This window comes from Phoxinus phoxinus, assembly GCF_949152265.1.
Source record: "Phoxinus phoxinus genome assembly, chromosome: 21".
In the NCBI taxonomy this organism is placed as follows: Eukaryota; Metazoa; Chordata; class Actinopteri; order Cypriniformes; family Leuciscidae; genus Phoxinus; species Phoxinus phoxinus.
In genome coordinates this window covers 11,655,706-11,668,433 of record NC_136896.1, presented here as the reverse complement: position 1 = coordinate 11,668,433, position 12,728 = coordinate 11,655,706, and the positions used below count along the sequence as shown (strand labels likewise).

At 35.1% G+C, this 12,728-nt stretch overlaps 2 protein-coding genes across 2 annotated transcripts in view; both read right to left on the bottom strand.

Annotated features, from left to right (window-relative positions):
- The window catches only part of myo1d (myosin 1D), an 81,331-nt gene extending 78,721 nt beyond the window's left edge, over nucleotides 1–2,610 (bottom strand). Inside the window, exons 1-2 of the mRNA XM_079594930.1 lie at nucleotides 2,523–2,610; nucleotides 2,073–2,160 (exon numbers count right to left, since the gene is read on the bottom strand). Of these exons, the coding sequence (XP_079451056.1) occupies nucleotides 2,073–2,160; nucleotides 2,523–2,529 (95 nt within the window). The 5' untranslated portion in view covers nucleotides 2,530–2,610. The remainder of the gene's footprint in view (nucleotides 1–2,072; nucleotides 2,161–2,522) is intronic.
- Nucleotides 2,611–4,282: 1,672 nt separating this feature from the next.
- On the bottom strand, nucleotides 4,283–7,407 carry LOC306989880 (uncharacterized protein). The gene is made up of 8 exons (XM_079595944.1): nucleotides 7,323–7,407; nucleotides 6,984–7,058; nucleotides 6,742–6,807; nucleotides 6,581–6,643; nucleotides 6,279–6,348; nucleotides 5,472–5,921; nucleotides 5,294–5,389; nucleotides 4,283–5,172 (listed from the first exon to the last, which is right to left on the bottom strand). Exons 2-8 carry the CDS (start codon nucleotides 7,056–7,058, stop codon nucleotides 4,769–4,771), a joined length of 1,224 nt encoding a protein of 407 aa, XP_079452070.1. The 5' UTR covers nucleotides 7,323–7,407; the 3' UTR covers nucleotides 4,283–4,768.
- Between the last annotated feature and the right edge of the window lie 5,321 nt (nucleotides 7,408–12,728).

Here is a 12,728-nt window from a genome sequence, read left to right as displayed (position 1 = left end):
ATAATAATTCATTACATTTATATAGCGCCTTTCTGGACACTCAAAGCGCTTTACATAGAAGGGGGAATCTCCTCAAATGAGTTCAAGTTCAGAGCAAGTTTTGCTTTGACATGATAAATGGTCTTTTTGAATACAAAGCAACTGGCCTTCAAAAGGCATCACGTAAAAAGCAATTTCCAGTTCAACAGCCCTCCTCTAATACTCCAGAGGGCACAGGAAGTGATCTGGCATCACATAGCTGCTGCTGTTCCAGCTGAAGCCCCAGACACAGATGTGGAGACTGAAGACTCAGGAAGCTGGCCTGGTCACACCCTCTGCAAATAACAAACTGCACACGCCATCCCCCAGCCAGGGAGAAAATCAGGCCATGAGAGAGAGGTGAGAAAAACAGACGCCCTGTGCTTTGAGTCACTGGAACCAGTACGCATCTCCTGCTGCTAATTAATGGTCAAGTTGTCTATCCGTATATCCGCATGGCATTTAAACAACGGATTCATAATTATCTATCAGATTACAATACTGTTGAAAATTTGTGGGCAAGTATAATGTTTTTCTTATTTGGCAAGGATGCATTAAATTGAACAGTAAAAATGTATATCTCAAACTAATTAGGCCTATGTCCTTTCGAACATTCTATTCATCAAAGAATCCTGAAAAAAAAAATCTGTCACGGTCTCCAAAAGTATTTAATAGCTCAACTATGTTCTACATTGATAATAAAAATATTTTTTGAGCATATCAGCATATTATTATCATTTCTGAAGGATCATGAAGACTTAAGACTTGCGTAACGGTGGCTGCTGAAAATTCAGCTTTGCCATCACAGGAATAAATTATATTTAGGCCTATATGAAAAAAGTAAAAAAGTGATATTAAGTTAATAATATTTCACAACGTTACTTTTTTTATTCAACAAATGAAACTTATTTCAAAAAACATTTTAAAAATCTTACCAACTCCAAACTTTTGAATGGTGGGTTTAAAAAAGGGACTGAAGTTTATGACTGATTTCAGAGGTATTAACACATTTTAAATTATTATTATTTATGTAATATTTATATTTTATTATGTGATCCATAAACTTCTCCCTCAATTCACTGAAAAACACTACCAGAACTATTACAGGAACAATACATAAAAATATGTAATTTCATATTATAAAATAAAAAGATTAAAATATCAATCAAACATTTCATAGCTTATTTGGTGCCCTTGTGAGACATCCACACATAGGTCACATAGTTGACATTAGAAGAATCATACAATAGATTTTATGGCATTGTTATATTAACCATTAACTGCATGCTGAAACCACATTGTCCGCATCTTATCAGAGTTAGCAAGTCATTTATTTACAGTGTGCTGATGAGGAAATGTGATCCACATCACCAAAAAACATGAAACACAATGGCAGGATATCCACTGCAAACTAGTTTGAACAATAAGGCCAATCAGAGCCGGGTGTTACCATGGCCAACACACCTCTGTGGCCGTCCCACAGCACTGGCTCAGCAGGTGCAGCCAGTTATATGAAGCTAGTAGATACAGCAAACACAACAATCCCATGAATTCCTTTAATGTATAGACATGAGATGTGTAATGCATTGTTTCCTTGACCTGAAAAAACTATCCAGAACATCCAGATTCCTAGTAGGCTATCAGTCAATTAATATATGATTAGGCTACACTTTAAGATGTTTTGTGAGATTATTTGAGGAACTCTTTCATCTGGCAACAGAAGATCAATGAGAATGATTCAGATTTTCAACCTATCATTAGTTACCAGTTCACAATATTCGTACAGTTCACAAACATTACCAATTTCATCACTAAATTGCATCACCATTTTTTGATAGATAGATAGATAGATAGATAGATAGATAGATAGATAGATAGATAGATAGATAGATAGATAGATAGATAGATAGATAGATAGATAGATAGATATGGAGAATTATCTTCATTTAACACAATTGTAATTTTACTTCAAACCCCAAAACAAAGCTTTTGGTAAAATACAGGTAGGCTGCTACAACAACTATAACACCTGGTAACAGGGTGAATTAACTTACCTGAGTTTAAGGTTGGCCATGAACTCTTCCAAAGACACATTGTCCAGAAGAACAAAGTCCGCCTTTCCGAACTCCAAACTTTCGTGTTCTGCCATTTTAAAGCGTTAGAAATATAGTAACGTTAATGGAAAAAATGTAAAGCTGACTGTTGAATTTCCCACGAATACTTAAGTCAATTCGACAACACCAAACCGAAGCGATAATGCATTTTCCTGAATTTGTTTACATTTGCCTAGCGCACTATTCGTCGGCTTCTTCTCATGTTATTAGGAAAGGAAAAAATAAACAAGCAATGTTCGTTAACTAGGCTAACGTTATACGTTGTTTTAGTCTGTTTAAGGTTACAACACTTAGGCTAAAGCCACACACTCGTCCGTCGCCTGAAAACTTCACACAACTTTTCGAGCCTCCCGGTGTTTGAGTGATAGTCCGCTACATCGAGAGTCGCACCTCTCATCCCTTTTTCCACGAGCTTCACTCGTCTCGCCTAAACACTGTGGCTTCGGTATCCTGCCCGTCTCGCGTAAGCCCCTCCCCTTTCGGGCGCGTTCCCGCTTACCTCTATACATGAATGACAGAGTTACAAAGGTGAAAACATTTGCCGTCGACTATGGTAAGCTGTGTTAACATTGGTCCCTTATTTATTTATTTATTATTTATTTATGTATTTATTGCTACTAGCAGCATAGCCTACTTCTACTGGTATTACGAAATCCCAAATTATCAACGCTCGGAATTCATATTATTCAGAAGTGAATAGTTGATCGCTGAAACACAGATCACATTAGCAGCTAGATTTACAGTAACGTAAATGGCGAAAATGTTTATTTGTCACCAGCTAAAAACGTAAGCTAGGCTAATTGCCACTATTTGTGCTAGCTAAGAAATAAGTAGCCGACTGTAGGCTAATGAATAGCCTACTATAAGTGAATGGTTATTGGAAAAATTACAAGTAGGCTAAATAATAGTATAAAAAAATAAAACATATATTGCACTGGATGTATTCTTGCACTGGATTGCTTACTTATTAATAACAAAATGTTTGCTTAACATAAAATACGTAGCCTACTACTTGAATTCGTTTAAAGGAGTCCATTTGCCAGAGTTAACATTTTAATTTTCAGTAGCATGGAGGGACATTTGACTTCGAATTGTGCATAGTTAGAATTCTTTGAAGACTATATTAGTAATCATCATCAGTGAGTTTCTAAATATCTCTGGAATGTCCGTCTGTCCTCTAGCCATATAAGGCAATGAATAAAGTACCATTTGAGATCAAATCCAACATAAAACGTCAGTTAATTACAACATATCTGACAATTGAACTAATAAAACCAAATGTACAGGTGCTCACAAGTAAGCACAATATGTGGTTGACCATTTTTTGGTCAGCTAAAAAAGGAATGAAACACAATTTCGTCATTTTGTTCATGTGGTAAAACATGATTTTGGGCTGTCACGTGCTTTCACCGTGTTTGCGGTGACCTCGGGAGAGTCGGGACACAAGAATGTGTTTAAGTTTAATGAGGACTGAGGATGGCTTCAGGTTGCTCTGTGCTGCGCTCCCATAGCGAGTATATAAACGGTGCAGCCACTTGTGGTGGCCCAGTGACATCTTCTCTGATTAAACACAATGAGATGACTCTGCTGCCCCCACTTGTATATCCAGGACACTGAGACAATGCTATTACTTATAGTTACACATAGGCCTAAGTAGTTTACCAACAATAGTAGTTTTTACCAACAACAATAGTGTAAAAGAAAACAATCTTTGTTAAAACAATATATATATATATATATATATATATATATATATATATATATATATATATATAGCCTATATATATATAGCCTATATATATATATAGCCTATATATATATATATATATATATATATATATACTGTATATTATTTTAATTGTAATATTTTAAAGAATATGTATTTAAAAAGATATATTTGTATATATATAATGACAAAAAAGTTGTCTTTTTTATAAATAGTCTAGTCACAATTAGAATCTCATTAGAAAACTGGAATTTGCATTTGAGATGTTTTAATGTTTGAAACAAATATTGTTTTCTTTAATTTGCACTATTGTTCTTGTTATTATATTTGTCAACTATTATGGTAAAATATTTTTTAAAAAACAATTAAATGTTATTAGAAATATTAATATAAATAATATATAAAATAATGACAAAAAAGTTTTGGGTTAGTCTTAAATTCAGACGTTTTATGGCAAAGTATTTTTATAGGGAAAAAAGCACTTCGAAATTTGAAATCACTTTTTGCATTGCAAATATATCTCTCAGCTAGACACATGTATTCAAAACTGTTAAATGAATAATAAAAAGCAATGAATAAACAGAACTATAGCAGGACATTTTACCATTGTATATATAATATCAAACCTAGTTGGTACTCTTAAATTGGCCTCCATTTAAACTATAAGGCCTGGTTTCACAGACAGGGATTAGATTAAGCCAGGATTAGGCAGTTCAATTAGGACTTTTAAGTAGCTTTTATAAAAAATCTTGAAACAAAACAATGGCACTGACATATTTATATGTCAGGGCAAGTTATTAAGGTTAAACCAGCTCAAATATGCATTTTAGTCTGGGAATAGGCTTAAGCCTTGTCTATGAAACCAGGGGTAAATGTTTATAGCTCTACTCCAGTTGACTTTTACATTTTCTTAGATTTTTCTCACCATAAGTAATGAACCCCCAAAAGCGATGGTGTTGGATGCACTGTTGGCCCAAGAGCGGCCACGATTATGGGTCACATAAACCGTAGCACCCTTGCGCAGAGTCGTCATATACGTAGAGAGATTCCCAACAGAGTTGGAGCCCTGAACATTACTTTGGGACACAGCCACCCAGTAGTTATTAACAACAAGCCATAGGACAGTTTCCCCACTCCCCCCAGTCTGTGTGGAGAAGAAGAACTGATAGACGCCTGAAACCGGAGCTCTGAAGATCCCGGAGCGAGAGTCGAAAGCGCCGCCTTGATTCACATACACTTTCCTGTACACGATCTTGTTCACTTTTCCTGAGATGTTGGCCGGGTAGGTGGCAAAGAAATGTATGTTTGCTTTCACTACAGATCACAAGTAAAGAAAAAGCTTCATTATTTGTATTTAAAGGTAGATCATTGTAATTATAACAACAACATTTCACAGCATTCATTTAATGATTAATAATGAAGAGAAATGACTCACCTCTCATTTGGTTTTTCTTACACAACCAGGTGATTTTGTCTCTGCTGACGCAAGACTCACTTTTTTTGCACTTCCCACAGACAAGTGTGTTAATGTCTGAAAGGATGGTGTGCAACAGTCAATATATACACAATATTATTCTTTTTTTGTGTGCATCACATCTTACATCACATCTTACCTGCACAATATGCCAAATGGCAAGCTACCGGTTTGACAAACTTGTAGACGTAGTAGTTTCCCCGACATGCTTTGACTTGAATGGGGGGGGATTTGAACAAACAGCAGTTGTCTCTCCAGTTTCCACACACTTTGCGGGTGACCACTCCGTCTCGTACCCGGGGGTGACCGCCGACGAGCCACAGCGGAGCGTGCGTGCCGCACATTTCTTTCCTCACGCACCTCTCAGGCATCTGGATGGTTTTCCCACGGTAGAAGAGACGGTACCAGCCCTTCCACTGGACACGATTGTCACAAGCAACATTCTTGGTGCTGTAGTTTGTAGCTCTCCAGGCTTGGTCCAACACGGTATAGTGAAAGCAGGGGTCAAGGTCTGCGCCACTGTCATCCTCACCGGAGCCTTCGACTCCATCTTCACCCTGGGTGAGGGTATACAGCTGATGGCTGCTGCCTAACAAAGACAAATATATATAGTCCTTTAGAAAACACACCCGAACACACACATTTTCAAGAATGAGGATTTTTTTTAAAAGTCGCTGCCTTAAATTTTTAAGTAGGCTACAATCAACTTTGACGTTTAAGTAATTTCAACTTAAATTACATTAAACTGGTTTAAAATGAGTTGAATCTTGTATAACTTTATTAACTTATAAGAAAAGAGTTGAAAATTGCTTAACTTATTATTGATGAGTTAAAGCAATGTAAAAAAAAGATGTCATAACTTATTGATCATTTAATTTTTTACAGTACATATCAATTTATTAGATATATTTTAAACCACAGAATAAAAATAAATAAAAAAACTGACCAGTTTGTAGTGATGTCAAATTCATCTCCACGTCTGTATCAATAGGTTTCTGTGAACAGTACGGTAATGCCTACAACCAAACAAAATAGTTTATCTCGCCAGGATGAATTCTTACTTAAGCCATGTTGACATTGAGATGGTGCAATTAATCTGCATTCATGTTATATATATACATGTTATATTAACAACAGCTTGCTTAAATCTTTTTACATGTCCATCAAGATCCAGTGAGACTGATTAGAATACATTTTAATTTTATTTAACCAGCAAAAAGACAGTAATTATCAACTTTAATATATTACCTGGCTCAAGGCTTCTTGCTTTTGTTTCATTACTACTTGTTCATTTTTCAAGCTTTCCATTTCCTAAATAAATACACAAGTAAGAAAACGTATGTTTATACCACTCTTCCTTTAGAAATTGAAACATTTAGGATACCAAATAACTTAAAAAGCACCACTACCTTATACACAACAGCAAGTTGCTCCTGCAAACGCTGGTCAACCATATTCCAAGTTCTGAATGTATACTGGAAGACATTGCCATGAAATAATGTGAAAAAACATTTGCACAGTTACTGTACTACTGCAGTTATAATGTAAGAGTATTGTAATGTGATGTTGGTCTTAATGTATTATATAACATTACATTATTATACCATTTATTTATAACATTAATAATGTTAAACAATTTTATTATACTTACTGAAATATCTCTTTTCTCAGTGTCAGCTGCACATACAACCAGTACGGCAAACACTTGGATGCATAAGGAAAGCATCTAAAGGTAAAATAAAAATAAAAAATAGCATTAGACTGTATTATTTTGTGTATATATTACACATTTTTAAAAATAAAAATAAATAATAATATGAAGTAGCCTATATGTCTAATTAAAAAATGGATTTGCAATTAGGTTAATTTGCGTCAATCAAGAATGCAAACTCTTGGGATTTACAGGTAATTCAATTAAGTGATTTGGTTTAAGTGATCTATTTATTTATTTATTTCTGTCTTTTAGAAATTATAAACATTTATAGCTTACCTTTTCACAAAGAGCGGATCTCTATGCGTTATGCAAGTCAACTATAGGATAGAGTTTATATACTGCACCAGATTGGGGTTGGACACTACAAACATGCAGAAGGAAGTTTCTGGTCAGACTTTCACACCAGCTTTTTCTTACATGAAACTCTGGTGACACTGTTCACAAATAAGGTGCTAACATGCACATGAAAAGTAGCCACAGGCAGTTTTTGAGCTCATGAGGTCAGCAGAAAATGTTGTGCAAAAAATGTATTTGCATATATGCATGCAAAATATTATTAAAATAAGTTCCTTGAAATAAGTTAAAATGAGTCAAATTATTGGTAGAAATATGTGCAATGTTAACAAACAAAAACAAAGAAGAAAATGCATTGAAATATGTTTTAAAAGGAACAAGGTCATGGCATAGGCCAGTATTTTACACTAAAGCAAGTTTTCATAGTTTGAGCATTGGAAAAGTAATTTGCTTTTTGTTATCGATCATGTTTTAGTCATGATTTACCAAGTTAGCAATTACTTACTCTCGCATCGCAATTTAACAAGTTATTTGACTGTTATAGATTTTGCCTTTTCAAGCATCATTCTGAAACCACATGACAAGTCATTGGTTAGAGCAAAAAAACAATTTTTGCATTATCAGCATCAGTGGCAAGATCTTAACTCTCGTTTGGCCAAACACACATTATGTTTAACATAATATCTTAAATAGCACATTAAATCTGCTTTGCTTCTTAATTATAATATGTTAGTACAAATTAATATAAGACTCCTGAAAAAAACAAATGAGATTGCTTTAAAAACAGGAAAATTTGGTTTAAAATTCACATGGTGGGATAAATATGGGCATCAAAAAAGATTTAAAGAGGAATAATTAAGCATAAATGATAGCGAGTAGGAAATAGTTTCGTGTAAAATATGAGCTGTGAGTTAAGATGCGCTTGCTTTGACTGGTGGAAATGAAACTGCAGTGTCTGTGTGCAGGATGCAAGCATCTGCAATAACGAAAGCCACCACTAGGTGGTAACCTCTAACTTGTAAATTACAAATCTGGTAGAGAATATTCCGGTATTAAAAATATTAGGGTGAAACACTAATTATGTAATCATAATCACTAATAATTATCTCAAACCAATGTTAAATCATATTCACTAGTCTAGTGCTCATTATTGCCAAGGGTTACTGAACTATTAACTGAAAATAAAATTAAAACTAAAATGAAATCCATTTAAAAAAAAAGTTTGTTACTTGAAATAAAATATAATATAAAAAAAAACATATTTTAGTATAATCAATGTATTTTGTTTCAGCTAATTTCCCATTTTCATTTAATCTTGATATAACCAACTAAAGCTGAAATAAAATTAATGAAACAATATTGTAGCCTATTTAAAAAAATATGAGAAAAAGTTAGAAAAAGTTTCAAAATGAAAACAGAAAAAATCTATAATCAATAAATCTATAATAAATATTAATATAAACTATAATATCTCAATGATGCTAAAATGGTGTGTGTGTGTGTGTGTGTGTGTGTGTGTGTGTGTGTGTGTGTGTGTGTGTGTGTGTGTGTGTGTGCGTGCGTGTGTGCGTGCGTGTGTGTGTGTGTGTGTGTGTGTGCGTGCGTGCGTGCGTGCGTGTGTGTGTGTCTGTCTGTGTGTGTGTGTGTGTGTGTGTATTCTTCTTGTGAGATCTTGTGAGTACTGATGCTTTGGCGAGATTGTGTAAAACAAACATCCCAATAAAGTACTTGTGTCATTGTAAAAACAAAATCAAACCGGTTCAATGAGTAAAATGGGAGTAATGTGTTTCATTGGTGTCTAATTGACAAAAGTCATTGTAAATAAATTGAATTCAATCTCATCTGGGCATAAAAATAGAATAGGGTCACCAGAACATTGTGTTTTGTTCTCATTCCTTAACTGTAGAAACACACCACACCATTTGGTAATATATTAAAATACTTGGCAGCAACCTCAGCTCTCACTGTCAACAGAGCAATGAGCCGTCGACTGTGTGATTAGATAAGACCAGTCCAGTCAGTACACTAGTCCACCCAGGAAAACAACGTTCATGTTTTGATGTGAAGCACAGGCCCTTTACATAAGCAGGAGACATCAGTAAACCGCCCTGGGGAATGACAGGCAAGAGAACAGCCACCTGGACAATCCCATTACGGCCTGTTGTGTACTGTGATATGTTTGCATACATTACTCACCCAACCCCATACATCTCCACTCACCCGCAGAGCAACACATGCCATCATTTATGGCCTTCTCTGAGGGCTGTACTTTTCCTATCATGGTTCCTGGAACTGCTCATTCACACGTCTCTGTAGATTCTAGCACATGAGGGTTCAGTCTTTAACTGCGTTACCAGGCACTCTATGGGGGAAGTCATCTGTTACTGTCTCTTTTTTAATACTTCGATAATCATGCAGTCTTCTGCACTTGTGTGGCTATAAATACAGTAGTGGGCAAAAGTGATGTCCAGCCTATAGGAAAATCACCCTTTTTTTCCAATATTACCGGTATTACAAATTTGTTACAGATTTTGTAAGCATATTGTGTAAATGTGCTTGGAGTCAACTGTTTTATCAACTGTGATAACGCAAACATGCCAAATTGTTCCGCACCATTTTTTGGCGTAGCTGTTATACATAGAAATTATGAACATGCAAAAACAAGAGAGAACCAACCAAATATTAATAGCTGATTATATTGTATCATCAACATATGCTTTTCCAGTGAGTTTTTTTTTTTTTTTTTTTTTGCATAGTAATTTGCTAATTTGCTTATTTTAAAATTTGCTAATAAAAAAGGTGTTCCAAACCAGAATAAATTTCCCTCAAACGGAATGTTTCAAATGTTTTTGTCCACACAATTAAAGTCAGTGGGGTCCAAAACAACATCTGACTTTCATTGTATGGACAAAACGTTGAGACATTTTTTCCAAATATCTTCTTTTGTTTTATTGAAGAAAGTCATACAGGTTTACAATGACATGAGGGTGTGTAAAGGCCCGTTCACACAAAGAATAAAAATAATAACGATAACTAAATTAGCGTCTACACCATGTTACATATACGTCCAGATGACGAAGAGAAAGATAAAAAAAAAGGTTCCAAAACAAAGTACCGGTATACAATTATAAAACAAACTCAGATAATCCAATTGCAAGACACATGTAACAAAGACATGAACAATACCAGACACTGCAGTGAGCACAGAGAAATACACATTGATGATGAGACAATGACAAACAGCTGTGATAATTAATGAGTGTCCATGACAACCAAAGACTGGCGGGAAACTATAGGAGAAAAAAAACAAACATGAAACAGGTATCTGAAGAATGCAAACTAAAAGCTCATGAAAACACACAGATCGTGACAGACCAACAGACGATAACGTTCTGTTTATTATATTCAAGATTTAGTAGGCTATATTATATAGAGCTTTTTAAAGGTGCATTAAGCAACTTTTCATGTTAAAAAATACCCGTTTTATAACCCATACATGCTTAAACAATTGCCTGATGGGCTGAATAAGCCCTTCTCTGATCACTGAGATTGTCTCTATAATCCTGTAAAGTAAAATAAATAAGAGGGATTCGGGCCGAATTTGAGACTGGGCGTGACGTCATGCGCGTTCACGCTCACATAGCTATGTCTGGCAGATTTGTGTATTCGCCGGCATTCTCCGTAGAAGATGGATTGTAAGAGACCTGCTTGTAGTTCATTTCAAACACCAACGCAAACTCCACGTAAGATAAAAAAAAGAAAACTTTTGTCTAGTGCAAGCCACATCTCTGGCTGCAGTTTCGCTTGCAGCCAGAGGTGGCATAGTTCTGCAAAAACTCAGAAAGTTGCTCTATGCACCTTTAAACTCAACAAGCATTAGTTGGCTGTTTTTATTTGTTGGTAAACTATAACTTTAAATATGGAAGCCAATTTCAGCCACATGAGAAAAAAAGTGCTTTGGCAAATCATAATTACTTTTTTTCATAATTATGATTTACCAAAGCATGTTTTTTTATGTTGTGAAAATTGGCCATTTTTAAGGTTTCTGCCTCAGTGACAAGCTGTTGCACTTTATCTGAGAGTATGGAGATATGAGAAATGACAACAACAACAACAAAAAAACATTCTAAACTACTGAATATGTGCAGAGGCTATCTACGATTGCTCAAAAATGAAAAGTAATTAGAAATGTTATCACATTGATTTATTGTTTACCGAGGCCTAAGTAATTCCAGAGGCTCCTGCATGTAAACAAGCTATCCATCTAACCTTATATGGAGTATCTCATAGCATGTGCTTTATGGTATGTGATGTATTGTAAGATGAGCACTTGTTTATCAAGCAGTTGATCCATCAAGAACACAGTCTCTACGGACACGAAATGATCCTGACGTCATTTTCACATTTAGCAGGAACTAATTTTGTTCTATCACTGCACATCTGATTTGCTAAGTTCGTTGTTTCTTCCATACTTGTTGTTCCATTCATGCCAACTCACTTTCCATGTAAACCTCTGACCTTAAAAGGTATGTTGTTTACTATGAAATGTAACCTCTGCCTTACTGGGCAAAGGATCAATGTGTAGTATCTCAATCCACACCTGTCAATCATCTTTGTCCTCTCTATAATCCATCCTTGCACTAGTAAAACCATCACTAGAGTTCAGAGTACTTGTTGACTCATAAATGACTCCCATAGATGACATAAGTGACAAAAAATTTTTTATTTCAATTCTATATTCATCATTTGCTTTAGATGGAAAACATATTACAAAAATAAAGTGGAGATTTTCTGGAATAACACGACAAAAACATAAATATGGTCCTTACATGTAAGGTTATATGGTGCAAGTTCAAAGCAGATGGTTGATTTAATACAGTAGGCAATGGCATGCTCTCAAAAGAGCAGTCTTAAAATTATGCTGTATAATATTCGCAGAGAACTAGTGGCCAAAGGCCCACAAATCTGAAAAAGGCAACAGCGAAGTTCTTAGAGTTGACAAACTATCTTCAGTCGATGAGGTATCTAAAATGCTTCAGCATGTTTAAGAATAAACATGCACAATACACTGTGTTTGAAATGCTCGGTGCATGTCAGTTGTAAGTGTTTCAAGTTTAAATCAATGAGATAATTGGTACATTCCAACGGATCCCCTTCTAGCGCCTTAAACCCAAGCGTGAAGAAAATACTAGGGATCTCATTTACATATTGGCCACACACTAATACAGACACAATAATGGCCTCTATGATCTCTTTCTCTCGGCTTTTGGCCATTCTGAGTATGAACACTCCTACATTCAGCAATCAAACTCATTTAATTATAAGTGTTCCTTAATTTCAGAATTACTATTGCAGTGCAACATGTTCTTCTAGCACACTCCTACATAA